The following is a 27,994-nucleotide window of genomic DNA, read 5'->3' on the forward strand; positions in this document are numbered from 1 at the left end:
GTTGTTTAATACCTAAGGTCACAAATTTGTAATAGTAATAGGTGTGACGGGTGACCGAAGCAAAACAGAGCTATTAGTTAGAAAATCAAATTAATTTAAACCTTTTGCCAATCACGAAGACACGAACTAGATTTGAAATATCGTTCTTTTATGCTGACGACGTATCGTGTCGCGAGATTCGATTGTTTCGCAACATCGCGCGATCGTCACTGGACACCGTTCGTTCTTCGAATTCTTAGATTTGAGGTGCGATTTCATTAAGGTCTCAGTGAGTTCCTGTTCTTCTGTCATTATCACTGAGCGTAAGCGTCAGCAAGATAGAAGTGCGTGCCCGGGAGCGCGGATATCACCTTTTTACATTTTAATTTTTTGTACGTTTAATTAAATAAAAAAGTAATCGATACGTTTCCTCAAACATGATATTGCCGATTTTTAGAAGCAATTATCATATTTTAGCTTTGGTGCATATTTTGTTACATACACATTTTTAAAGTGCATTTTAGATCCGTGTTCGTGATTTTTTCTATCGAGATTCAAAAACGAATGATTCGAATCGACACAGTCCCTCAAGAAAGGCCTCAAAATTGCTAATTAAATTTATGGCAGCCGTATTGTGATCCAAAAACAACCGGCCAAGTGCGAGTCGGACTCGCGCACGGAGGGTTCCGCACCATCAACAAAAATAGAGCAAAACAAGCAATAAAACGGTCACCCATACAAATACTGACCCCGCCTGACGTTGCTTAACTTCGGTCAAAAATCACGTTGGTTGTATGGGAGCCCCACTTAAATCTTTATTTTATTCTGTTTTTAGTATTTGTTGTTATAGCGGCAACAGAAATACATCATCTGTGAAAATTTCAACTGTCTAGCTATCACGGTTCGTGAGATACAGCCTGGTGACAGACGGACGGACGGACGGACAGACAGACAGCGGAGTCTTAGTAATAGGGTCCCGTTTTTACCCTTTGGGTACGGAACCCTAAAAAGTGATACGACTTTTAAAAACTCCGTTTCGGAACCTACTGCACTTTAAGTGTTTGTTTTCATTGTAGCAAAGAGAATATTGTAGTGATCTGGTTGGCGGTAAGTAGGTACATTTTATTTAAGGGTACATACTTAGAAGTTTCCCTCTGTTCTCAAATATGTTTAGCAAATAACAAGTTAAAAGTTGAAAAAAATAACCCAACTAAGCAGGACCGGATTTAGCATGTCGGGGCCCCTAGGCAGTGCAATGCTCGGGGCCCCCGTACAGTTAATTCTGCATACAGTATAAGTTCAGTTGTAAGTAGGGCTTCCAAATACCGGACTTCTCACAATACCGGTATTAATACCGAAACTGTCTTCATCAATACCGGGATCCCGGGATCCCGGTATTGGATATGAATCGCTTCAAAATATATAGTTTTATTAAAAAGGGGAATTAGAAAGGCTCACTGGAATACCAGATATGTCCTAAAAGCTACTACAACAATAAACAATCAATGCCGCCATCTGCAATAATTTTATTTCACACTCAAGGTTGGCAATAATTTTATCCAATTTGTTGACTTCACCTCACCAGTCACATTTGTAGTCCAACTTAACCAACCAGACAAATTTTTTTCAAATTTCCGTGAAAATTGGTTTGCCATTATTACAGTTATCCTTGCTTTTTCGTTTTATTTTTTGATAAAATTATAAGAACTAATTATGTTAATGTCACTATCATCATATTAATCACTCACATAACTTCAGGATTCATCCACCACCAACCACCAAATATTTATCTGACGCATTAGGCAACGATTTTGTTTCAATAATAAACTGCGGGCTAAAAGAGACCAGTTAGAGTTAGACCAAGTAAAGTCTGCAACGATTTTGATAGCATACGCAGTATGCAGTGCAAGTGTTATTTGTACGTCATAATTTCATAGAAGTTTGACGTTTAATATAACACTTGCACTGCGCGTGCTATCAAAATCGTTGCAGACTTTTCTTGGTCTAACTCTAGATGCGTCTGACGTTTAGTAAGCTTTTTGATACAGCCGAATATAATGGATTTAAAGGGTTTATACTGCGCATTTCCCTCATTTTTAAAATACCGGGATCCCGGTATTGCCTTTAAAAATACCGGTATTGAAAAATGCGTTTAAAAAGACGGGATCCCGGGATCCCGAAATACCGGGATCCCGGTATTGGAAGCCCTAGTTGTAAGCAAGTTGCAAGTAAGTTTGCGATTTTAATTTCAACCTTCACGTGTCGGTTGAGCCGATCCGAACATGCCGAATGTTTTTTTCGCTCTTGCGTGGACATAAAGGTTTTTTATATTAGTTTGCCGATTCCTCCTTGCGTCCAGTGTGGGGAGAGCTCTTTTTTCTCAATAAGTAGTTAAATATTTTGCGAGGCTGAACAGCGATTGTCCGACCATATGAGCCACATTATTAAAATTAACCTAATAAAAAAGATTTTACATGTGTTTAAATGATTATTCATTAACCAGTCAAACTAGCATGTAAGTACAGGGTAAATCGGAAAAGCAATAAAAATCGCGAGCGCAGCGAGCGCGAAATTTTTTGTGAAAAAATTGTGAAAGCGTGTTAAAAAGGCCTAAAAATCCGAAGTTACCCAATGAGGTGAGCTTTCATGCGAGGTCAAAGCCGTGCTTCAGGATAAACTCAGCTAGACCACAGACGACAACCAATGTCCATTGTATTAATAAGCGAGACCGCAGACCGAGCTTGGCGCAGCGAGGCCAAAGGCTAAGCTGAAGAAGAGATTTGGTAGGCGAACCAAAAATTGAGGCTGAAAGTCGAGCTCAGCAATCTCCACATACTTAACAAGCCCGAAGCGTACTTAACCAGCGAGGTGAGCTTTCATGCGAGGCAAAAGGCTAAGCTTCTGAAATCAATGAATCAAAGCAGCGCTCGTCTGATACGAACCAATCGTCAAATGTTACTCAACAATAATATATGTGTCATACAAGAGTTACTCGGAGGGCCGAAGTTTCATTAGGGAGGTTTTAGGCCCTCGGGAGCCTGAGATTCGAGCTACAGATTTACAGACTTTAAAAGCTATAAAATAACATAATTTACATAATCATTTGATGATTGTGTGTCTGAGAAACTGATATTGGACATTAGGTAACATAAAATAGTATTTTATGCAACCGTTGTTTAAGAGGGGTCAAAAAAGGCGAGTGGCGTGAGTAACAATTTGAGGCGAAGCCGAAAATTGTTAATAAAGACGCCACGAGTATTTTTTGACTCAGTTAAACAACGTTGCATACAATACTTTTTCTACGACCAAACACTTACTTTGAAATAAAATTGTAAATTTAACAAATATTTTCATGTCATCTAGTGGACTTCTACCTACGGTATCTACCTGTTTTTAGTGATTCTTGTGCTATTACTGATATTTCTTCAGGCGTAGACACTAAGTTTTTGTCTTCATCCATTTTAACTTGAAAGACACACTGTTTTTTAACACAAAAGTTAAGTTTTCATTCGACATGCACAATAGTATTCATATTCAAGATTCACAATATTCAAGAAATAGCAAAAATGGAGGGCACGAGCGGGAAAATAATGAATGAAATTAAAGAAAAATCATGTCTATGGTTCACTTATTTGTCAGATATGACATTCACACCCATAACCGAGAGCGAGAAAGATATATTTCTTTCTCGCTCTCACTTATGGGTGCGACGAACCAAGGTCGCGTTGCGGTGCGACAGTGTGTTACGACTATAAGGTTGGCAACAATGTATTTTTTAAGTGGCCATTACACAAAGTATTGTAAAAGTGCCAAAAAGATACTACGTGTATGCACGAATTCTTTTTTGGGGAATAGACTAAAGACTAGTCTTGACAACTATAAGATAGGGCTTTAAAGGTGTGTGCACGACCCTTTAAATGACAAATAAAAGTGCGGGAGTAGAAAAAAATATTTATGAATTTTGGCCATATGCCAAACTTGGCAAACATATTTTTTTTGGCGCGCGCGGGGCCGCCGGGGCCCCCAAGCCGAGGCGGGGCCCCCTAGCCGAGGCGGGGCCCATATGCAGTTGCCTACTCTGCCTTAGGGTTAATCCGGCCCTGCAACTAAGATTTTGTCGAAAAAAGTCTACCTACTCCTTTTCGGATGTTGGTTATGGTTATAAATGTATATACTGTAACCTTTAAAATTGTGTTTTGGTATTTTCTAATTCCAGGTAATTAGTAATTACTAAGTAAAATGACATTGATTGGGTAATCGAACAGAATTTTTTTACTAGACTTATATCGACCGGGATATGAACCGTGATTACTTTTTGTATCCCGGTCGATATAAGTCTAGTGAAACTAACCGTGAATCATCCAAAACTGTTAGCATTTTTTTATATAACCAGAATACAATGTTTTTATCATCCCATTAAATCTTTGACTAGGTAGGTACTTGGTGGGAACTATGTATGTACGTAGAGTTGGCCGCGCAAGGAGTAGAGTATTAGCTGTCGCCGCTGTCGGGCATAAAAAATGTATTCGAAGGGGCGCACGCGCTTGACATATGTCGCGGGACTCGCCGCTATTAGCTTTCGATTAGGTTTTTATACGTGTTCCGAGTGAGTAATTCTTTCTTGATATTGGGACAAAACCGCTTACCCGTTGACATGTGCGGCAGATAATTAGCGGACCATAGCGGTATGGCACGTTTAGCTGTTTAAGACGTTTTGGTTTTATTTTATTTCGATTATAGGTACACTTTGTATAAGTAATAATTATGTAATTTTTTGGACTTTCGGAGCGATTTTCGTATGTGTACTTAGTACATGTTGGTCTGATGTAGGTATATTAATGCTTTAAGGATTCCGTATATCATTATAGTAGGTATTTTAAAAACGTTTCAACGCTTGACTTGTTGTGAAGTTTGAACAATGCAGTATATTTTTCACATCGAGTTTGATCCATATTATAATTAGCCATTATTTCGTAAAGGGAATGGATTGGAAAACCAAAATAAAAATATTTATTGTTACAGACATCACGGACAAAACACGAGTCGTTTTGTCATATATACCACTGTATATACCGTTTAAAAGAAAAAGAAAGCAATAGGCGAAAGTTTTGACAGTTAAAAGCATACAACATAGAAGAAGGAGAAAATAAATTATAAATAGTATACATATGTACCGATATAATATGATAAGCAGAAAATGAAGACGCCCCCCTTGTAAAACGAATACCTATTAAAATAAAGACGTGACTTTGGGTGGGTGTAAATTTACTTATGGTGTGTTCTTGTTTGACTAGAGTAGAAACGTAATAATCACACTAATTATGCAAGGCACCATGCAGCGGACGAAATAGGTCAGTATAAAATAACTTCACTTTTTAATTTACAAAGTGTTTTCTTGCGAAGTGTTTCCTGTTTACATGCGAAAAATAACCTTCAGTTAAAGCTTATAACATTACACGCCTGCAGTGTTGTTAGTAGATAAGATGAAGCAAACCGGAATGATGATGATGATGGTGATGGTGAAATGGGTAACTGTTGAAACAAATTGTACCATGATTACCATCTACAAATGTACACAGTACCGCAATAAATCATTCTTATTCTTATTCAAACCGGAATAACTGATGTCATTTGGTAACTTTGGGGTTGTGAGGTTTTTGGCTACCCCCCCCCCCCCCACATAACGTCACGTGTATTTTTTTCATTCGACAGTATTTTAAGTTACGCGCTCCAAAATTTCGTAAAATAAGATAATAGCGAGCTATTTTGAAGTGCGGAGTGAGATTTATGTTTTTAACGAAACCGAGAAAAAGTATCTACTCATGATATAAGTGAGGGCCCTAAATACACGATTTTTTTATTGGCAAGAAGATTTAAAAATTAGTGAAAAACGTTTTGACTCGTTACTATACTTTCAATAAAATTATATTTTGAGCAGTAGTTAAAAAGTAAAATTGTAGTGTTCACCAAATCAAAAATAACAGAGTCCACAAAAAAAGTTTGAAAGGATATAACAATTATTTATGACCGTAGTTTATCTTATAACAACTACACAATTGTAGTTACTACATACTACTACTACTATTAACAGTATTAACTACAGCAGCCAATTAGACGTAAAATACTTGTTATCGAAGGGTCCCATTGGTTTTTAGATGCAAATACTAGAATCGATATGAGTATGCGTATAAGATTTTAAAGAGTTCCCTTAACCTTTTGGACGCCAATGACCGATATATCGGCACCGTAAGTTCAACGCCAAAGACCGATTAATCGGTCACAGACCACAGAGCAATATCGACCTACGTGCATATACATAAAGTTCAATTTCGGTTTTGACACTTCAATGACGTGGCGTCTGAGTGACAGCTTTTGTGTTTGACACGGCGTCGAAAAGGTTAATTCCTCATGGATCCCATCATCAGTAACTGTATTTTGACAAAAATCTACCAACTTGAAACTATCCAAACTAAACATCCAAATCGGTTCAGTTTCCAAACGGATTCTGAGGTACAAAAGTAAAAGTTTAAAGTCTGTTAAAAATACTTAAAACCAAATTGAGAACCTCCTCCTTTTGGAATTTTGAAGTCAGTTAAAAAAAGTTTTGAGTAATGAAAAGTATTTTTTTTGTGTTAACCACGTGTGACAGGTGGACGGCGCGGCGTATGGTCAGTCCGGGCAGGTTTCAGGCACGCGCCCGCTCGGGTTACCGCAGGGACTTCAGTTAATTGTTATTAACCCTTGCTACTCGATCGCCTTTCACTCGAATGCCCTTTCGATATCATATCGGTTTCATTGAGTACTTAGCTTAATATTCTCAAGTGTACGCTTTTTAGGTTCGGACATTTTTACATTACCAGTATCGATATTTTAATATTACAACTAATATATTTAGATACTTGCGACGATATCGGAGCCGTGCTTTAGATCCCTTTTTTATAGGTAGAAGTATATTCTACCAGTGACAAGAAAATCGAATCAGAATATTACTTAATTCATTTAGATAAAAAAGAACAGGCTATATTTTGTCTATTTTACTTTCCTAAAATTTGGTTTGTTTGTAAAAACTAGCCAAGTCAAATCACGTTATAAAACAAAGTCCCCCGCCACGTCTGTCTATTTGTGTGTATGTATGTTCGCGTTAAGCTCAAACACTACTGAACAGATTTTCATGCGGTTTTCACCTATGAATGGAGTGATTATTGAGGAAGGTTTAGGTGTATAATTTGTTAAGGTTTTGTGTAACCCGTGTGAAGCCGGGGCGGGTCGCTAGTCCTTTATAATTTCAGAATTTTCTACACAGCACAGAACTTGGCACACATAGGTATAGATTTAATTTTTTTTTGACGAGTCAACTACAACACATTCTTAATATTAAACTTGGCTCTCATTTCACATTTATGATTTTGTTGGTTATTACTCTACGCTACGTGGACAATAGTGGCTTGGTTGTTTTTCATTCATAGGCGTGTTTTCTAAAAACAGGAAAATGCAAATTGAACGATCTCTACGATACGTCAGTATAAATCTATTTGACGAATAGAAAATGCCTTTTTATACTGTGGGGGTGGGATAAATCGTTGAGTGAGGGATAGCCCTCACACAAGAATTGCAACGTTTTTTCGATGTAGAGATTCCTTTCGTGGAATAAACTACTGGAGTAAATGGCGGAATTTTATATGTAATTTTAGCTCAATCTAATACAAAAAAGAACTGGTTTAAATTTATCTTAAGTAGATGATATTATTGAAAAATATTCCGTTAAATTATCCGTAAATATTTTGGACCTTTTTGCCATGTAAAAATGTTCACAGTATTTGACAATATCGAATACTTATCCAAATTATAAATCTCGATAATTCGCGTTCAAAAGTAATTTGCAACAGCCTTAATGTTTTACACTCACGAGCAAAGAAACGGAATCACTTTAGTTTCGTCTATTCTTAGAAAACGTCTATTTTTGTTGTCAAACCTGAAAAAAAAGTGATGTTTTCTAATAGGTTACGTATATTGATTTCAATTGATACTATTTTCTTCAGGATATTTTCTGCATGAAAATTAGAAAAGTTATTGAGCGGGGAAACCGAACATGTGAATTAGTTCCGTTTCATTGCTCACGAGTGTACTTTTGATGCATGACTGTACTGTACATGTGGGTACAAATTTAATTAATCATACACATCCATGTGGGATGTGTATGAATTACCGCTCGCTTCAAGAGCTATTAGAGGCTTCGCGCCCTGCTGAAGGCACGAGTTAATTAATCACGCAGTGATGGGCTCCGACGGCGGGGCGGCGGGTTACCCGCTTGTTCCGCCCAAACTCCGCGGAACTGCTAATTACCCGCCTTCAGCCGTTTTGATAGATTACCTCCGCTATTATTTTCATCCAATAAAACCTTTAACGCTGCCACTTTCATGCGCCACATTGCGTGGCACGGGCGTAATAAACTGAAGGATTCCGACCTCAAACCTATTAAATTACCGTAACTAAATATTTCACGGAATTGTTTCATAGTGAAGCGCTAAAATGCTTTTTCTACCCATTAAATGCGGGAATGGCAATGAAACTGCAAACGAATTAAAGTCGGCTTTAACGACGGTCGTAATTTTCAGGTTTTCCGACCGATAAATTGCATTAATGCAACACAGTACACATGCATTGCGTTTGCTCGAGCTAAAAAATACGTGTTACGCGAATGCAGATCTTAACACTATAATGTGAAGTTATAAATGTCAGTAAAAAGTCTGGATATCTTTTCAGAAGTCTGCGTACTTTGTAGTTTACGGGTAGGCACTATCAAAGGCGAATGTGGCCGAACGACACTGTTTACGATCGCGTGGAGAACACAATTTAACGATCCGTATTCTGTAACTCGCCAGTATCGCCGCTTGATAGCCGATAGGTACACAGCGTCTCAGATACTAACAAAGTATTAGCTTGGTAAAGGAAAAAAGCTTTAAAGGGATTGTAGCGTCCAAATGTTTGTTCGAAGATACATAGATTTTAGAGAAATAGTCGAATGAGTCAACTGCTGAATGGTTGCGATAGATATTAGGGGTCACTGAAACATATTATTGGAGTGAAAGAACTGAAGTAGAAAGTATACCTAGTACACTACAACTTATTATATTTGTAGTAATTGTAGTGGCGGTCTTGAACGTTAATACGACGCCTCTCTAATATGTTTTTTTACTTTTTCATCTAACTTTTAATAAAGGGTGGTATTATTTAAATGAGTTGTACTTTTTGTTATCATGTATATAAAAGCATTTCCTTTTGAAAACCACCAATTTGATGGAGTGGACTTGAAGACTACTACAGATGATATTTGGAATTTCCCTTACACAAATAGGTAGGTATATAATGATTATGGATGTACAGTCAACAAAACTATTAGCTTAGCACCTCTACAAATATGTATGGTCGTAAAAGCTCTCTTTATTCTTCCAGAACGTATGAATATGTTGCTTTTTTATCCACAAGAGTGGCAAACTAATTAGATGGGAATTTGGGATGGGAATGCTTCAAAATCATCGCTTAAAAGACAATTCTACCAGCTAATCTTCATGTTAGCTTAGCTGGTAAAATTGTCTTTAAAGCGATGATTTTGAAGCATACCCATTTAATTTCATTTGGCCTTAATTGATTACCTACAGTTAGTATCAGTATTTACCCCGCGTTGGTGAGGTGAACATTTTTGTGTTACACACGGTAGCAAAGTTTGTTTAGTCATCTTGCTTTAAACCATTGCATCGCTCAAAATTCCACTTTTAGAACAACACCAACACCGGCTTCTCCTGATACAATTTTTTTTTCTAAATTTTACTTCAAATAATACCCTAATATCCTCATATCTAACCCTATGAAAGCAATTTTGAAAATATTTACATTTAGTATTTTTTCTGTCTTTTTAAATATTTAATTCATAGATCACACTTTGTAATAATCTGATATGAAAAAAAAAATACTATATGTAAAAAACACAATTTGCAGCGTTTTTTGGCGTACCGCTAGCACTATACCGTAAAACGGGGTGAGTAGGTTTCGCGGGGAGAGGTGGGTTATGAATGGGTAGAGAAGGTTTGAGAGGGGGGTGAGAAGGGATTTTAAGGCTACTGCTACAAAAATAATGTATTCCAATTTAAAATGGAGCTATAGTATACGCATAATAAAAAAAAATCGATCCAACAATTTTCCAAAATCACCTTTGTATGAAAACCCCTCTCACCCCAAATACGAGGCACTACGGGGTGAGGTGGGTTTTCCTCTTTATCGTCAAAGTTATGAAATGGAACTACCCAAAATAAAATAAAAACTAAAATACAAACGTCCGGAACACTTATTATATACACCATTCAGTTTTCATATGTAAAAATAAAATGTTATCGAGGTTTGAATTTCAGTTTTGACCCTACTCACCCCATTTTACGGTAGTTATTTCTAATGATATCGGACGACATGCAGATAAAAACCCATTTTTGCCTAATTACCTTGATGAAAACGTTCGTTACTTAGGTTCGTAAAGCCGTGATGCACAATGCATTAAATATATATAAATAAAGTCACAGTAATGCTTATAGAGAACTTGTAAGATGCATGATGGTTACTCTGTCTGTAATCTGGAGCAGCGCTCAGTTACAGTTTCGTCGGAGGCTGGGGAGGCAGACGCGCCGTCGCCGGCGAGCCGCCGCTGCCGCCCCACTTCGCGATACGTAGGGCTCCCAACACAAATATCTAATTAAAAACTATGTAATATAAAAACCTCTTTGCAATAATACGAATGACAGTATTTATGTTCAGGCATCTAAGGCCCCGTATATGTATGTACCTTACAGTATACTTTAAAATAACAGTATAATAACTATTTTGTTTCCGGTAACACAGCGACATGGGGTTTATAATGATTAGCGGTAATTGGTTATGTTATGGTTATAGTAGCAGTACTTACTGTTTGGATAAATTTGCTATCGAGATAATTTAAGTCCCGGAAAAGACCGTAAGATAGTTTGTACTACGGTATCATTCTACCCTGATCCCCATCAGAGATCCGCGGGAAGTTGTCAATACATATGTATACCTATCTATTTATATATCTCCAGCGAGAGACAGCCCTGAGTGCTGTGGCGGCGTAAATTGGAGCTACACTTCTGTCGACAGAAGAGCTCTCGCCGGAATCTGTGACACTTCCTCGTGAAAGACACATTAAGAGCGAGCTTTGTATGCACTTCATCACTTACTAACACACCTAGCTCCTTTACAAAACTAGTCCACTGTTTTAAACATTTCGCGTAAAAAGCTTCAGCGCGCAGCTTTCGACAATGTGTAGACACGAGTAGTTATGTTATGAGACTAGTTTGAGCGGTGTGTTAATGACTTTTGTCTGTTAAAACTTTCATAATGCATGTAATGTTTTGATGGGGAAGTAATGATTACTTACATTAAAGCAGGCGGACAAGAAAGCATGAACACGTAACAAGGAAAGCTGGTATTTAAAGGTGACGTTCGGATGTCATGTAACAATAAAATTGATAATTTATCAAGGAAATTAACAGACACAGCGGCGGCAATAACAACGCCGCAACAGTAATGCAGCTGCAGTTGGTATCCGAATGTCTTTTTAAGACACAAAAATAGTTAATTACAATAACGTTAATAATATATGACATACAATTTGGACAAAGTTTTGAGTATGTAATACATTATAAAATTTAAACTGAAATTATATCTGTCAATTTAACGTCTACATATATGTACCTATATCTGTCAATTCGGTCAGTTCGGTAATAATAAACGGTAATTAAAACTGAATGGGCATCGGATTTCTTTAAATTATGGTGAATGGAGAAGAACGACGTCGCGAAACTGTATAATTTCTACAGCCCACATTCTGTAAAACTGTTTAAAAATATCTTGACACGTGGGCATCGCCAAACGTTCAAGAAAAGTTAAGTTTACCGTCTCGTATCGGAAAATAAAATAAAATAATGTGGCTATCGGAATCGGACGCACTGTGCCATGCCCCAGAGATAATAAAAATTATAAATGGCGGCGTTGGTCGTACAAGTGTCGTAGCATTAGCTACGCGCGCGGATACCGCTACGTCTTGCTACGTGCCTCATGACATGACATTAATTTACGTTCAAGGCAAAACTATTATTCTTACCAAGAAAATTGCACAATTAAGATAAGATAAAATAATATTTATTAATTTAAAACTTATGCTACTTTGATTTGTATAATCGTAATGGTAAATATATTAATGTATACATTCATATATTTTTTAAATTCAACTTAACGTTTTCGCCGCCATTGACTTGATATAAAGTCCTTCATTTCGTGCCCCGACTTCATATCGAGTCGTGGTTTTAGTCAGGTTTGTATAAGTTTTGACATGGCGTTGATGACACTTTATTACTTCATATACGTGGCGGCGAAAAGTTAAATACCGAAGCAATGTTTATTTTCTGTTGCTAAATGAAATTTTATAACAATACCTAAACTAAGCAAACGGCGACTTGTAATCCGGAGGTAGGTGCGACTTGCAATCCGGAGATAGCGGGTTCGAACCCCGGCTCGTACCAATGAGTTTTTCGGAACTTATGTACCTACGAAATATCATTTGATATTTACCAGTCGCTTTTCGGTGAAGGAAAACATCGTGAGGAAACCGGACTAATCCCAATACGGGCCTATAGTTTACCCTCTGGGATGGAAGGTCAGATAGCAGTCGCTTTCGTAAAAACTAGTGCCCACGCCAATTACTGGGATTAGTTGCCAAGCGGACCCCAAGCTTCCATGAGCCGTGGCAAAATGCCGGGATAACGCGAGGAAGATGATGACCTAAACTAAGCAAACATTTACTTGTATCTTATCTTAGATTAATTACAGAAACAAGGATTTTCTCCAAAAAAAGTGTGTTTTAAATAATTCGGTCTTCGTTATTTACTCTTGTTATAAGGTCAGTTGATGGGATACTACTTAACTACTTAGAGAAAAACACACACGGCTGAACGACTAATGTTTTTAAAAATATATTCAAAGTTTAGCGATGAACTAACGTGCAGTGGTGTACTCGTAAGAAACAGTTACTTTGAGCACGGATCAATACGAGGCCGAGTCTGCGACTTCTCCATTTTTCGGACTCTATTGATTGTCGTAAAGTAGGACAACACGTCTGTTGAATCGTTAATATTTATTGCACGGACCTGGCTATAATGATTGGTTATTGGAACACGGACACAATGAATTAAATTCCTTATACGTACGGTCAGATGAGCGAGAGCTGTCTAAATTGATTGATTAACCGTCATTCATACCCATTTCATACCTATATGCTAATAGTTCAGGGGGCTAGATATTTATAGTGACAAATATTTATAGAAAACATCAAATGAAACTAAAGTACCGTAAAACACCCTAATCTCGCCTGTCAAGCCAAACATCGCCTAAATTAAAAATATTAAATTTTCTACTAAAATTGGTATCAAACATGGCATATTTAACTACCATATCTATTGGGAAATTTATTTGTGGCAACACTGCTGTTACTTTTTTGTGTCTACCTTCAGCTTGTTCACTTTTAGAGTGTCTTAAAGAGTGTTAGGTGTGACAAAGATTTTTTTGCTCGTGAATACTTCTGTCTCCAGCGGCACATGTTTAACAGGTGAGTCAACAAAATACTTCAATCTATAATCGAAATTTAATGATCTTTCGCATGAAATAATTAGTTTTCACGTATCCCTCGTAATTAAAAAGTTATCTTGTAATATATCACCTGAGAGGTCAAAACGCCATGTTCCTTCCAAATTTCGCCTACCCCTAGGGTTGTCACTTTAATGAAAAAAAAATAGGAACTCGTTGCGTTTTTTTTTTATTTCAAAATGTGTACTGTACAAAAACATGACAAAAAAAACAATAAATAAAAACAACTTAAAATTACAATTAAACTAAATACAAACTAAAAACTATTCTAAAATAAAGCTAAACTAAAATTAACCTAAATCTAAAAAAAACGGCCAAGTGGGACTCGCCCATGAAGGGTTCCGTATTTAGGGGATTTATGACGTATTAAAAAAAACTACTTACTAGATCTCTTTCAAACCAATTTTCGGTGGAAGTTTGCATGGTAATGTACATCTCATATCTTTTTTTTAAGTTTTATCATTCTCTTATTTTAGAAGTTGCAGGGGGGGGGGGGGGGAACATTTTACCACTTTGGAAGTGTCTCTCGCGCAAACTATTCAGTTTAGAAAAAAATGATATTAGAAACCTCAATATCATTTTTGAAGACCTATCCATAGATACCCCACACGTATGGGTTTGATGAAAAAAAAATTGTTTGAGTCTCAGTTTTAAGTATGGGGTACGAGGGACGTCTGAAAACTTCTAAGCCTAAGATACAAAAACACAATTTTCAAAGGTACATCACTGTTTATTTTTCGATATAATCTCCTCCCAAATCAATGCACTTTTTACATTTTTTATATAGTGCTTTTAGCCCATTAAAAAAATATTCTTTATTTTGCCCTTCAAAATGCTCCTCTACGGCCGCCTTAATCTCTTCGTCACTAGTAAATCGCTTTCCCCTCAACTCTTTCTTCAAATTATTGAATAGAAAATAGTCGCTAGGGGCTAGGTCGGGGCTGTACGGTGGGTGGTCGATTTCGTCAAAGCCAACTTCCTTCAAAGCACGCCTCGCAACATGAGCGGTGTGGACGGGTGCGTTGTCTTGCAAAAACAAAATTCCTTTCCTTAGTTTACCTCTCCTTTTTTCAACTATTGCTTGTCGTACCTGTCTTACAAGATCTGCATAATAAAGTGCATTTATTGTGGAACCCTTTTCTAAATAATCGATTAAAAGAATACCATCACAGTCCCAAAACACCGTAGCCATTAACTTAGAGGCCGACTTTTGCACTTTAAATTTCTTCGGCGGCCGTTCCCCCTTCTCAATCCACTGCATTGATTCGGACTTACACTCCGGGTCATACTGTCTGATCCATGTTTCATCGACAGTTACTATTCGGGAACAAACTTCGTCTATATTATCTTCGCACAAGTCTAAAAACGCCTGGGAAGTTTCAACACGACGTTCTTTATCGAAGGCAGTAAGCATTTTCGGCACCCAACGAGCACTAACTTTACTCATGTGCAAATGTTCGTGTAAAATTTCTCCGACTCGTTCTTTACTTATACCTAGGACCTCAGCTATTTGCCAAACCTTAATTCTTCTATCTTCCAATACCAACTTTTTGACTTTGGCTACGTTTTCTTCGGTCACTACCGATATTGGCCGCCCTGAGCGGGGGTCGTCTTCGATGGATTCCCGCCCGAGTTTAAATAAGCGACTCCACTTTTTGACTGTGGCATAAGAAGGCCCAGAAGCACCGTAAATAATAGCCATTTCCTCAAAAATACACTGCGGTGATTTTTCACTTTTTGTAAGGAACTTAATTACAGCACGATGCTCAATTTTCGTAATATTCGCTGGTAATTCACACATTATGTAGTTTCTAGTTGAATATCTCGAAACAGAATAATAAAAATCTGACATATTGTTTTCTTAATAATTTATTTTTAAATGGCCTTTCTAGCGGCCAGTATCATAAACACATATACAACCTCGAAATACCTTAGGCTTAGAAGTTTTCAGACGTCCCTCGTACTCCCAAAATTTATTGGTTTTTTTTTCTATTTTTGTGTGAAAATCTTAATGCGGTTCACAGAATACGTCTACTGACCAAGTTTCAACAGTATAGTTCTTATAGTTTCGAAAAAAAGTGGCTGTGACATACGGACGGACAGACGGACAGACAGACAAGACGAATCCATAACGGTCCTGGTTGACTAATTTCAGAATGGCCGATTCACGTGTTTATTGTGTTGTGTTCAGGTCATTCTGAAATTTTAACTGAGTCATGTCATGTGGTGTTTTTGTTGACATTATTTTTTGAGTACCTAGACCATGCGTTTGTAAATGGATTATACAAAGTTATTTTCTTGTGTCGTGGTATTTTACAAGATAACTTGAATCGTGATATAAAATATTTAGTTACTTATTGGGTCACTACAAACCTTTATTTTCGATCATGCACACTCAGTTGCAAAATTGCATGGACACTTGATTAGTACATGCAATTATGCAGCTTGATTTATCTATGTTTCACCTAACGTAAGCGGGATTTTTGTTAAGTAAGTACTTAATTAATATTAGTCTTTAAATACATTTTGTGGTTGATTTTGAAATGATTTTTTTTTCTCATACCTATATGATTTATGACATGAAAACCAAAAACCCTCTTTAATTGCGACAGTTGGTTAAAAACATGATTTTTGACAACCCTGAACGATCGTAGTAATATGTATGAAAACACGCTGGATGTCTTCCTATTTTCGCCTATGATGAAAATATGTGCGTAATAGGACCTTAATAACACCGGCGTACGATTCAATATAAATTACGTCAATCATACAGAGGGTAGAACTTAATTTTAATGGAATGTGCCTATGTTCAGTCATGTTTGATAGGGTAGGCGAAATTAGGCAAAAAGATGAAACTTCGCCTATTGTCTTTGAGCTCCTTTTTAGGGTTCCGTAGCCAAATGGCAAAAAACGGAACCCTTATAGATTCGTCATGTCTGTCTGTCTGTCTGTCTGTCCGTCTGTCCGTCTGTCCGTCTGTCCGTCTGTCTGTCCGTCCTTATGTCACAGCCACTTTTCTCCGAAACTATAAGAACTATACTATTGAAACTTGGTAAGTAGATGTATTCTGTGAACCGCATTAAGATTTTCACACAAAAATAGAAAAAAAACAATAAATTTTTGGGGTTCCCCATACTTCGAACTGAAACTCAAAAATTTTTTTTTCATCAAACCCATACGTGTGGGGTATCTATGTATAGGTCTTCAAAAATGATATAGAGGTTTCTAATATCATTTTTTTCTAAACTGAATAGTTTGCGCGAGAGACACTTCCAAAGTGGTAAAATGTGTGTCCCCCCCTCTGTAACTTCTAAAATAAGAGAATGATAAAACTAAAAAAAATATATGATGTACATTACCATGTAAACTTCCACCGAAAATTGGTTTGAACGAGATCTAGTAAGTATTTTTTTTTTATACGTCATAAATCGCCTAAATACGGAACCCTTCATGGGCGAGTCCGACTCGCACTTGGCCGCTTTTTAGGTATAATTATACATACAATTGGGTTATTTTTAAATTAAATTTATGTGTTATCATTATATATACCATTTAGATACTAGTGATGACACAATAAACATGTACCCTAATAGGAAACTTCAAAAATATGTCAAAAAGTAGGCGAAAATAGGGTGTTTTACGGTACTGTATATGTCAGCCCGACAATTTTTTACTTTTCGATTGGCGTTAGTCGATGTACATTTGTCATCGTGGCTAGGCCCTCTGGTCTAGGGGTGAGATATTTAAAAAGAAGATCATGCATGAGTTCGATTCATAATTATCAAGAAATTAATAATCTTAATAGATGATTTGAGAACAGATATGCATAGACATCTATGTATAGGTATCTATATATGTAACTCCGTATAAGATGAATAAAGTCTAAGGAAAATACGTGCCTCGATAATCAAGAAAAAGTCATTCTCGGATGGATGGCGCACACATCTTTGACCTATGCTCGGCTAGGCGGCGTTGACGTTGACACCATTTGATATTTAACAATTTTAAGACATAGGTATCAGTGAAAGAACATGGATCACAATGATATAAAAATCATTTATCCATATACATAAGTATATAAAAAAAATTGATAGTTTTATACGTTTTCATTTTGAGTTTTAGTCGTGTGTCGATAGATGGCAGTAAATTTAATGTGACTACAAATTTTACTATGACAGGACCCTATACTATCTATTCTCTTTGATAGATACTTACCCTGTATGCACAGATAAAGATTTGTTGTTTTGTTGTTGCAGCCACCGAGCTAGATCTGCTGGGCGCTCTGTCGCTACACAACACGTCGCGCGCCGGCGTGAGCGTCGCGCCGGGCATGCAGCCGCAGCGCACCGCCTACACCCTGCAAGGTAAGCGATTACACAACACGTCGCGCGCCGGCGTGAGCGTCGCGCCGGGCATGCAGCCGCAGCGCACCGCCTACACCCTGCAAGGTAAGCGATTACACAACACGTCGCGCGCCGGCGTGAGCGTCGCGCCGGGCATGCAGCCGCAGCGCACCGCCTACACCCTGCAAGGTAAGCGATTACACAACACGTCACGCGCCGGCGTGAGCGTCGCGCCGGGCATGCAGCCGCAGCGCACCGCCTACACCCTGCAAGGTAAGTGATTACACAACACGTCGCGCGCCGGCGTGAGCGTCGCGCCGGGCATGCAGCCGCAGCGCACCGCCTACACCCTGCAAGGTAAGCGATTACATGCTTTACATTTTACCATAGATGACCGAACAATATATATTCACAAATATGTGTAAGATCCCGAGCACATTGCCTACTGATGGAGATAGCCGATGGGCAGGAAAAAGGTGTACTATAGTGCCTGTATTGAGGTTATATCACATTGGTATTTAGATAACACGGTATACCTACATATGGCAGATTTTCTTTTCATAGTAATCAGCATTTATTTATTCAAACAATCTGCATAAACATTTAATTTACCTAGGTTACGTCATTCTCTACAATCTTTAAGGTGCCAGCTGTTACCAGCCAGGTCGACATTTGCTAGGCGGGTCAAAGCCCTGAGCTGTGTGCCCTGGTCGCCCTCAGCAGTTTGTTTTCCGTTTATCTAGATTAAACTCGTATATTACCTTTAGTCGGGTCGGTACGAGCGCATTTCTACCAACAGCTTTGATTTATGGGTTGTATCGGCAGAGGCACAGATAAGAGTTTTCACAATATTAATAATATATTTATTACATAGTTGTAGTTGTAGCCCAATACTTCGTTCGCGTGGATTTTTACACTGGTTGGTAATTTTTTTTCCTAATATAAACTTTCAACCCCTTTTTAACCCCATTAGGGGATACTTTTCAAAAGCACTGAAATTACTTTTCTTGCTTTCTAATATTTCGCCTTACCTACTCAAATCATTCCCGTTACAAATTTTCAACCCCATTTTAACCCCGTTAGAGAATGAATGTTTAAAAACGCTGAAATTATTTTTATTGTATTTTATTACAATGTCTTTCTACGAAGCTTCAAGTTCCTAGCTTAAAATAAATCTTGAAGCCGATACAAACCTTCCTCCCCTTTTTTAACCCTCTTGGGGGTCGAGGTTCTCAAAATCGCTTCGTATTTCTTTTACAAAGAGATTTTACGCCTAGAGAGTGTAACTTGATGTGTATATTTCAACTTTCTAGCTTTTGTACATAGTTTTGACTTAATATATGAACTTATAATAAAGCTAGTAGGATGATTTAACTCATTGATTTAACTAAATAATGTTATTTAACTAAGTGCGTATTGTAAAAATTTCCTACGAGGTTAGGCATTGTTGGCCAAGTAGGGACACAAGTAATTGATTGATTTGATGCTTGGAATATATAGGTACATATAATAATGATACGTCGTTGCGTAATGGATCGTAAACACGACTCGTATTGGTGCAGTGCAATCCATTTTAGGTGCAATTCCATTCCACTTACGTAGGTAGAACGAGCACGGGCGGCGCCCATTAGTGAAAGTCTACCAAGGCGCGCCTATTTGCTTTTTAATGCTACCTAGTCAGTTTTTTACATTAAAAATTTGTACAATTTTAAATATTAGGTTGTGGCTGGAAGAAATAATACCTATAGGTAACTAAATTTTCACCTCACTAGCTCGGAAAGCCCTTTTTTATTCTTAAAACAAATAGCAAAACTGCATTTTCTTCACAAGAGTGCAAAGAATATATGAAATTCGAACGTGTTATTTTATTAGTTACTTTTTTTTTAAATAAGTGCCAGTCAAAAAATTAAAATTTTCGCACATCTGATTAAATCAAATTTGGTGGGTCAACGTAGCATCCGATCCGAACTTTGACATGTGAAGCTCTTTAGACAACAAGGATAATTTTTTTAGAACTTTAGATAATCTCAGAGAAATTACCTAATTTTATATTTTAAACAGAACTAATACATTTATAGTTTAAAATAAATTAAAAACGGAAATACCTAAGCACAACCTGCAGTATGGGCAGACACCCTCCAAATGTCAGGACTTCTTTTGTATGTTTAAATTATACGCCCGAATAGAAAGAAAACGAACGATATGGCGTGTTTTAAAATTTTAATTTGCATGTTAGCGTGTTCGAATCTTTGCTCCGACCGATAGTGAGGGTCGGCAGAGGGGGCCATTGTGCTTTCCCTTACGCTCTGACATTTGCAATTTGACGTTGAAAAGACGATGGAGATGTTGTGGTGAAGGAAATTGCTCGTGCGGTTCACTAGCTAGGGTGCTTTTGTACTGGGGAGAAAAAAACAACATTACTATTGTATTGTATTATTATTCATCAGAACTTATCCCAGACTTTCGAAAGTACGCGGAGTTTTTTATTTAAGTTGTGGTTGGTATATTAATTATCTAATACTTACTGAAAAATCGCTTTCGAGGTGTCAAAATTGGTATTATTGGTAGATCGTGTATCTCCGAAAGGGGTTGTAAGTTATATTTAAAATATAAACATTTTGTTATGCAGCGGATCAGTTGTTTCAATTTGTCGCGCGAGTCCGTAAATGATATGTAAGTAATCCCTCGGGTTCAAGTAGGCCCGTCCCTGGCAATGATCCACCAGCAAATACACGGTTCCTCGTAAACTGGCAGCGACGATAATTATACCATCTATTAATTCTATTACATTAACTCGTGTCGATTTATCATATTTAAGGCTAGTTAAAATTACCAAATCAATAAATACCTTCGATCAACACGGGCTTCCGACAGGTCAGAAGGGATAGGCCCAAGCGATATCTTGACATTCAAATCATTCTGCCATTTTTCGCGGGGGGGAACGTGCACACAGTCGCACTTCTCACACACTTGCATACAAAATCCAATCTGTAATGACGACACAAATACGTAGAAAATGACACCCTACACAGACAAATCTTGCACACCTCGATCTGTTTTTGTGCACGGACGAGTCACAAGTGTCACAACACGCACACTAACACATTTTCGTCAAGAGATGAGAAGTCGGATTTGTTGCTCGACCGATCCGCAATTTGTACTGGGCGAGAAAAATCGATAAATCCAGCAATTACATGAGACTAAAATATAATAATTGTGTTTAAATATAATTAAACGTATGACATGTAAAAAAAATATTACGTGTGAAATGTAACACCTTCTTTTTGTATATTTGATGTCCCCGACCTCTTTTTACAACAAAAAACCGAGCAATTAGGCATTTTTTTCTGCTGCTGTGTTCACTCGCGCGTCTGGACTCGGTCTAGTTAAAAATCCGAGCGCAACTAGTTTTATTACCCGCGCTAGATCAGTTGATCTTGTACCTAGGCAGAGGGGAAATAGTGCGAATGCCGCATCCCTTCCGTGTTGATCGAAGATAAATACAGTCAAACACGATTTATTTATCCAATATTACATGTTTTCTGAGTCATTGCTATTTTTAAAATAATTTAATGGGTTCCGTCTGTAAATACCATTAAGTGTAATGAATTTGTATTTTTTTCTTTGGTATGTGTATTCATTGATACCTACACGCGTCAATGACGTTAGTTCTATTTGGGTACCAAGGCTATCTTTATCGAGTTTCTTTTTATGGCTGCCCTATCGATTAGAGGCCCTAATGCATTTCGACTGATATAATACCTTTCACCATCTAGTAGGCCTGACTGAAAGTTTTAGCTGCAAAAGCAGCTCTGTGTCAAAGAATTAAGGGTTACGTTTTAAGCGACGACGTGATAATGCGACTCGTCAATTTGTCTCGATTCACTTACGTGTAACGTAATCCGCACCATTAGGTGCGTTACGCGCACTCGCATAATTGTTGAAGGGCGCCGGCGGTGCCACTAATTTGGGGGATCGAGTCTAAGCCATATTGTCTCGCCTCTAGCGAGTGTCAGATGTCAAAAGCAGCATTGTCTGGTGCAGAAAATAGGGCATAACGTATCGCAAAGAATTAAATTTGGGATGGGGTTTCATTTTAAGGCAAGGAAAATCATTGGTTAACTATATAAAAGTCCTTTACATAAGTATTTTACGGTTGTCTTCATGCTTTTATTTATGTACTTATCTAACATAATCTGATAATAGAAATGTACATACTCATATCTATATAACGGACCATACTCGTATGTTTGCCTATAAACTTTTTATGACGGCCTTCAATATGATATAAACGACTGTCAATATGGCGGCCCTTATTGCACAATAGTCAGCCATTTCTTGCCCATTCTATTATCGTTTGGTTTATCGAATCGGGCAAAGGATGAACCATAACAGGAGTATGCTTTTGACATGATAGAGCAATATTAATGTTTACACGAGCGCGCATTGTAGAGCTGTCAGCGGCCGGGCCAGATTATGGAATGCTCGCGTTGCGGTGGCAGGCGTGACGCGTGACAAGCGGCGCTGCGCGGCGTGGTGGCCGCTTTGTGAACGAGGCGGCCCACTGTTTGGATTCCAACGCCGCAATACATCATGTGTCACTGCAGTGACTAAATATGCGAACAGCATATAATCCCAGTTGTGAAAGTTTTGCAATTTATGCAATGGCTCATGATTCTAATCATGATACAAGTATTTAAAAGATATGGAAAAATATATAGCATATTAGGTATTGGCAAGGGCGTCCATACACTGTATTTAAGTCCGTTAACAAGGCTTAAATTAATTAAGCTTAAATTAAGTAACTTTCTCAAAGAAACCGGTATTCTAATTAACTCCATTTAAGTGATTTGTTTTTACCTGATAAAGCCCTTACAAGCGTGTACACTTGCTTTAGGGCCTAGCTGTTTACATACATATTAATTAATGTTTAGTATGAGTTTATACATTTGCTACTACATAAACGCAAGTAAGTACTATCTCGGACGATCGATATTCGAAATGTGATTGTGATAGGTCATAGTTTTCAATTGTTTGTTAAATATAGTGAGGGATAGTGAATTTAAATAATAGTGTCCGTGTTAGAACAACGCTATTAATTACTTTTTCTACTCCAGCACTTAAATGTGTCAATTAAATGACTGACAGTGATATCTAAAGCAATGTCATTTGAATGCTTTGTCTATAGGCTCATAAGATGACTGCTAGCAGTCATCTTATGAGTATAATACAACTGCTTTATTTTTTTTAAAGATACAAGTTCCGATCATCTTGATTGAAAGAGGTATGTTTTCATTTACAATAATAACTCTTTTTTTTTTTTAAATAATAACTCAATTTTTTTTAAATAATAACTCTTTTTTTTTAATAATAACTCTTTTTTTTTAATAATAACTCTTTTTTTTTAATAATAACTCTTTTTTTTTAATAATAACTCTTTTTTTAATAATAACTCTCTTTTTTTTTTTTTTTTTTTTTTTTTTTTTTTTTTTTTTTTTTTTTTTTTTTTTTTGCTGCAGCTGTCATAGAAAAAGTAATGTATACAACAGCTCATAATTGGTTCTTAAAATTCTCGGGTCTTTTTTTACAAAACTCGACTACGTCTCGTTTTGTAACTTCGACCCTTGAATTTTAAGAACCCTTATTATATCACTGTTGCATAAACTACTATTTTCTACTCCAGCACTTAAATGTGTCAATTAAATGACTGACAGTGATATCTAAAGCAATGTCATTTGAATGATTTGTCTATAGGCTCAGCTAGCTGCTGACTAGCTAGCTGACTGCTAGCAGTCATCTTATGAGTATAATACAACTGCTTTATTTTTTTTAAAGATACAAGTTCCGATCATCTTGATTGAAAGAGGTATGTTTTCATTTACAATAATAACTCTTTTTTTTTTAAATAATAACTCAATTTTTTTTAAATAATAACTCTTTTTTTTTAATAACTCTTTTTTTTTTTTTTTTGCTGCAGCTGTCATAGAAAAAGTAATGTATGCAACAGCTCATAATTGGTTCTTAAAATTCAAGGGTCGAAGTTACAAAACGAGACGTAGTCGACCCTTATTATATCATAAGTTGCAGTTGCATAAACTACTATTTTACGAAAAATAAACAAAAAACCGGCCAAGTGCGAGTCGGACTCGCGTTCCAAGGGTTCCGTACATTACACAATTTTTAACAATGTATTTTTTCATGTGAAACGTGAGTGAAATGTCTATAAAAAACCCGTAGGGGTAGCATCAAAAACTAAGTAATTAAGGCCGACTCACGCTTGACTGCACATTTGTAATATTAGGTTTTCCTGTCATCGATAGGTAAAGAACTACAGTAGAGTCCGGTTATAACGACGCCCAAGGGACCGCTGATATTACGTCGTACTAACCGGACGTCACACTAAACGTACTGCCAATTTTAATATATTTTTTTAATCAAAATAATGACATCATTTTGTATTTACTTATGCGACAATCAACGAAAAAAAAAACATTTTAATTAAAATATTCATTTACGTTAGTATTACAACACTTTGTCTTAAACGCAGAGACTTGTGTGTTTAGAAGAAGCCACTTTTGTAGGATCGCGTACTCATCATCCGCAAATTACTCGAATCCCGTAAAATAAAAAGTCGTAATTTTTAGGGATCTAATCAAGGTGACAATCGTACATCGACAATCAAAAAATAAATAAGTTTTTTGTCAAACATTTCAATTTTGACTCGAGCCTTTATCGCGGAATGTTTACTTTTGTTTCAACAAGCAACCTATACTCAATTGAGACAATTCTTACAAACCCAAGTCAATTAGGATGCGTTGTTTTATCAAACAGTTCCTATGGCCACCTCCAGCTCGAAGGTACCAAAATATTGCATTGTCACCCAACTTACATAATTATGTATGTGAAGTTTAAGCTCAATTGAATAATGCGAATTGGGTTTTATTTAGTTTGCAAGATAGCGTATAGGCAAAGGGGAGAGGGGAGTTGGGTGCGCGGGACGGAGTAAGCTTCTTACCAACAATTTATTTGTAAAAATTACGTCACTCGTCGTTGTAACCGGACTTGACGGACGGATTTTGTGTCAATTTCCGTCGTTAAAAGCGGTCGGTCGTTATAAGCGGAGTCGTAATAAACGGTTGTACTTTCATAGTAGCTCATACTAAAACCAAACAAGTGCTTATACTTACGTCGCTATAAGCGGTTGGTTGTTATATGCGAAGTCGTACTAATCGGACTCTACTGTATTTTGTGTTTTTTTTTCAAAATTTTAGCACAGTAGTTTCGGAGATAAATTTTCCATGTGTTTAAATGACTATTCATTGACCAATCAAGCTACCATGTAGATTCACAGGGTCAACCAGCAAAAAACGCGAGCGCAGCGAGCGCGAAATTTTTTGTGACAAAATTGTAAAAGCGTGTTAAAAAGGCCGGGCCGGGCCTAAAAATTTCCGGAAAAATGCGAGGTCGAAGCCGTGCTTCAGGATAAGCTCAGCTAGAGCATAGACGCCAACCAATGTCCATTGTAATAAAAAGCGAGACCGCAGGCCGAGCTTGGCGCAGCGAGGTCAAAGGCTAAGCTGAAGAAGAGGAGATTTGGAAAACAAACCAAAAATTTAGGTAAAAAGTGAGGCTGAAGGTCGAGCTCAGAAATCTCCACATTACTGAACAAGCCCGAAATGTACTTATAACCAGCGCGGTGAGCTTTTATGCGAGGCCAAGCTTCTGAAACACATGTTTATATTTGTTAAAAATTAAGTGACGCCGAAGGTCGAGCTGTAACAAAGCAGCGCTCTAATACGAACCAATCGTCAAATGTTACTCAACAATAATATGTGTCATATGTGCAAGAGTTACTCGGAGGGCCGAAGTTCCATTGATGAGGTTTTAGGCCCTCGGGAGCCTGAAATTCAAGCTCTACATTACAGACTTTAAAAGCTATAAAATAACATAATTTACATAATCATCTAATGATTGTGTGTCTGAGAAACTGATATTGGACATAAGGTAAAAGTAGGTACCATAAAACATTTTTTTTTAATTTTGGCCATATGAAACGTAGAAATGTAGGTATATTATTATTTACCAAGTCCAGCCCCCTACTAAATAAGTATGATTTTTAAACCGGGACAATTTTCTTATCGGCCGGGACGCCGGGCGGACACCGTGTTTCAAACCGGGACATGTCCCGGCGTACCGGGACGTATGGCCCTACGTTAGGTTTATCTTCATACCATACACTACATACTCGTATCTGGGGGCACGGCAGTGCCCCCGCCAAGACAAGCAAAGCGAAGCGCAAGGGCACTACCTACCTTTTCTCGAAACGCTTCGTCGTTTTGTCCTAACTATTTACTCTAAAATTACCAAAAAAAAATTTGAGTTACTCACAATGAGCTCTTTCATTTGATATGTAACAAGATAATATATAGTTTGAAAAACTTTATTTTTTAAGTTTCCCATTTACCCCCAAAAGTGGCTCCCATGTTTAAAATTCATTTTTTAGCGTTACATGTCCGTCTTTGAGTCACAAACTTGCATATGTGTACCAATTTTTACCTTAATTGGTCCAGTAGTTTCGTAGGAAACATTAAAAAAAAACCCGTAGGGGTAGGGTCAAAGGCTAAGTAATTAAGTTCGACTCACGCTTGACTGCACATTTCTAATAGGTTTTCCTGTCATCTATAGGTAAAGAACTATTTTGTGTACTTTTTTCAAAATTTTAGACCCGGTAGTTTCGGAGATAAGGGGGGGGGGCATGGTCATTTTTTGCCTATTTTCTTGAATAACCGCTAAACTATTTATCCTAAAATTATAAAAATAATATATTTGAGATTTTTACAATGAGCTCTTTCATTTGATATGTAACACGATATAGTTAGAAAAACTTTATTTTTTAATTTTCTCATTTACCCCCCAAAAATGGCCTCCATATTTAAAATTCATTTATTTACGTTACACGTCCATCTTTGGGTCACAAACCTACATATGTATACCAAATTTCAACTTAATTGGTCCAGTAGTTTCGGAGAAAATAGGCTGTGACAGACGGACGGACGGACGGACAGACAGACAGACAGACAGACAGACAGACGAGTGATCCTATTAGGGTTCCGTTTTTTCCTTTTGAGGTACGGAACCCTAAAAATGAAAAGTAAGTATTCCATTCAGTTTCCTTAAATGTAGCCATATCCCGAAGTTAACGGAGTTAAAAACACAATGGCAAATTGTTTTGACAGTTTGAAAAACGAATATTTGACTGAAATATTGAAATACCTACCCCATTGAAAGAAGAAAGCCTAATATTATAATTCACAACGCCTACTGAAGTATTGACGCCTCGATCGATTTACAACTACAAAAATAATCGCACTTTTTTAATTTTACTCTAACAAACCGGCTTGCATTCCTAGGAACTGCTGAATATGAAAATAGAATTTCCCACAAAGGGTTGACAGCAATTATCTGCATAGCCTTTGCCCACAAAGTTCACGCGCGTCACTGCACAGACATCAGCAGTGATCTCGGCTCAGCGGGCCGCTCACCGAGCTCGCTGTGAAATCACGCGGAAAACGGCGCACCCCTTCGATACCCCATACCCCTGTTTAAAATTATCGCCTCGACAACCTAATTCTATTCACTTTACCATTGAAATTCGCTATACTGTACCTGTGCCTCAGTGAATTTGTGATATTTCAGTTTTCTTTTGGCACAGCGCCAATAAGGGGTGTAGGGGACGAATTGTTAAATTGAATTTTTAGACGAGATTCGCCGAGATTTTATGCGGTGAGAGCCAACTAACTTTTACAAAGTTATATTGTATACAGTTTTATGTAAGCAATTTTCATTTATCCAAACTTTGGTAACGTCATCACGCACCCTCTCGATGAGAACTGACAAATTGAATAAGGGCTGATTTAGACGGCGCGCGAACTCGCATGCGATTTTCGTTATATTGCGGACTGTTGGTT

General features: G+C 37.4%; 1 protein-coding gene across 2 annotated transcripts in view; it reads left to right on the forward strand.

Annotated features, from left to right (window-relative positions):
* Nucleotides 1-27,994, forward strand: part of LOC134662494 (protein kinase C-binding protein NELL1-like) — a 74,021-nt gene that overhangs the window by 26,817 nt on the left and 19,210 nt on the right. For both annotated transcript variants that reach the window (XM_063518740.1, XM_063518739.1), the window contains exon 2: nt 17,940-18,047. In XM_063518740.1, the coding sequence (XP_063374810.1) occupies nt 17,940-18,047 (108 nt within the window). The remainder of the gene's footprint in view (nt 1-17,939; nt 18,048-27,994) is intronic.

Source organism: Cydia amplana, chromosome 3 (assembly GCF_948474715.1).
Source record: "Cydia amplana chromosome 3, ilCydAmpl1.1, whole genome shotgun sequence".
Lineage (NCBI taxonomy): Eukaryota > Metazoa > Arthropoda > Insecta > Lepidoptera > Tortricidae > Cydia > Cydia amplana.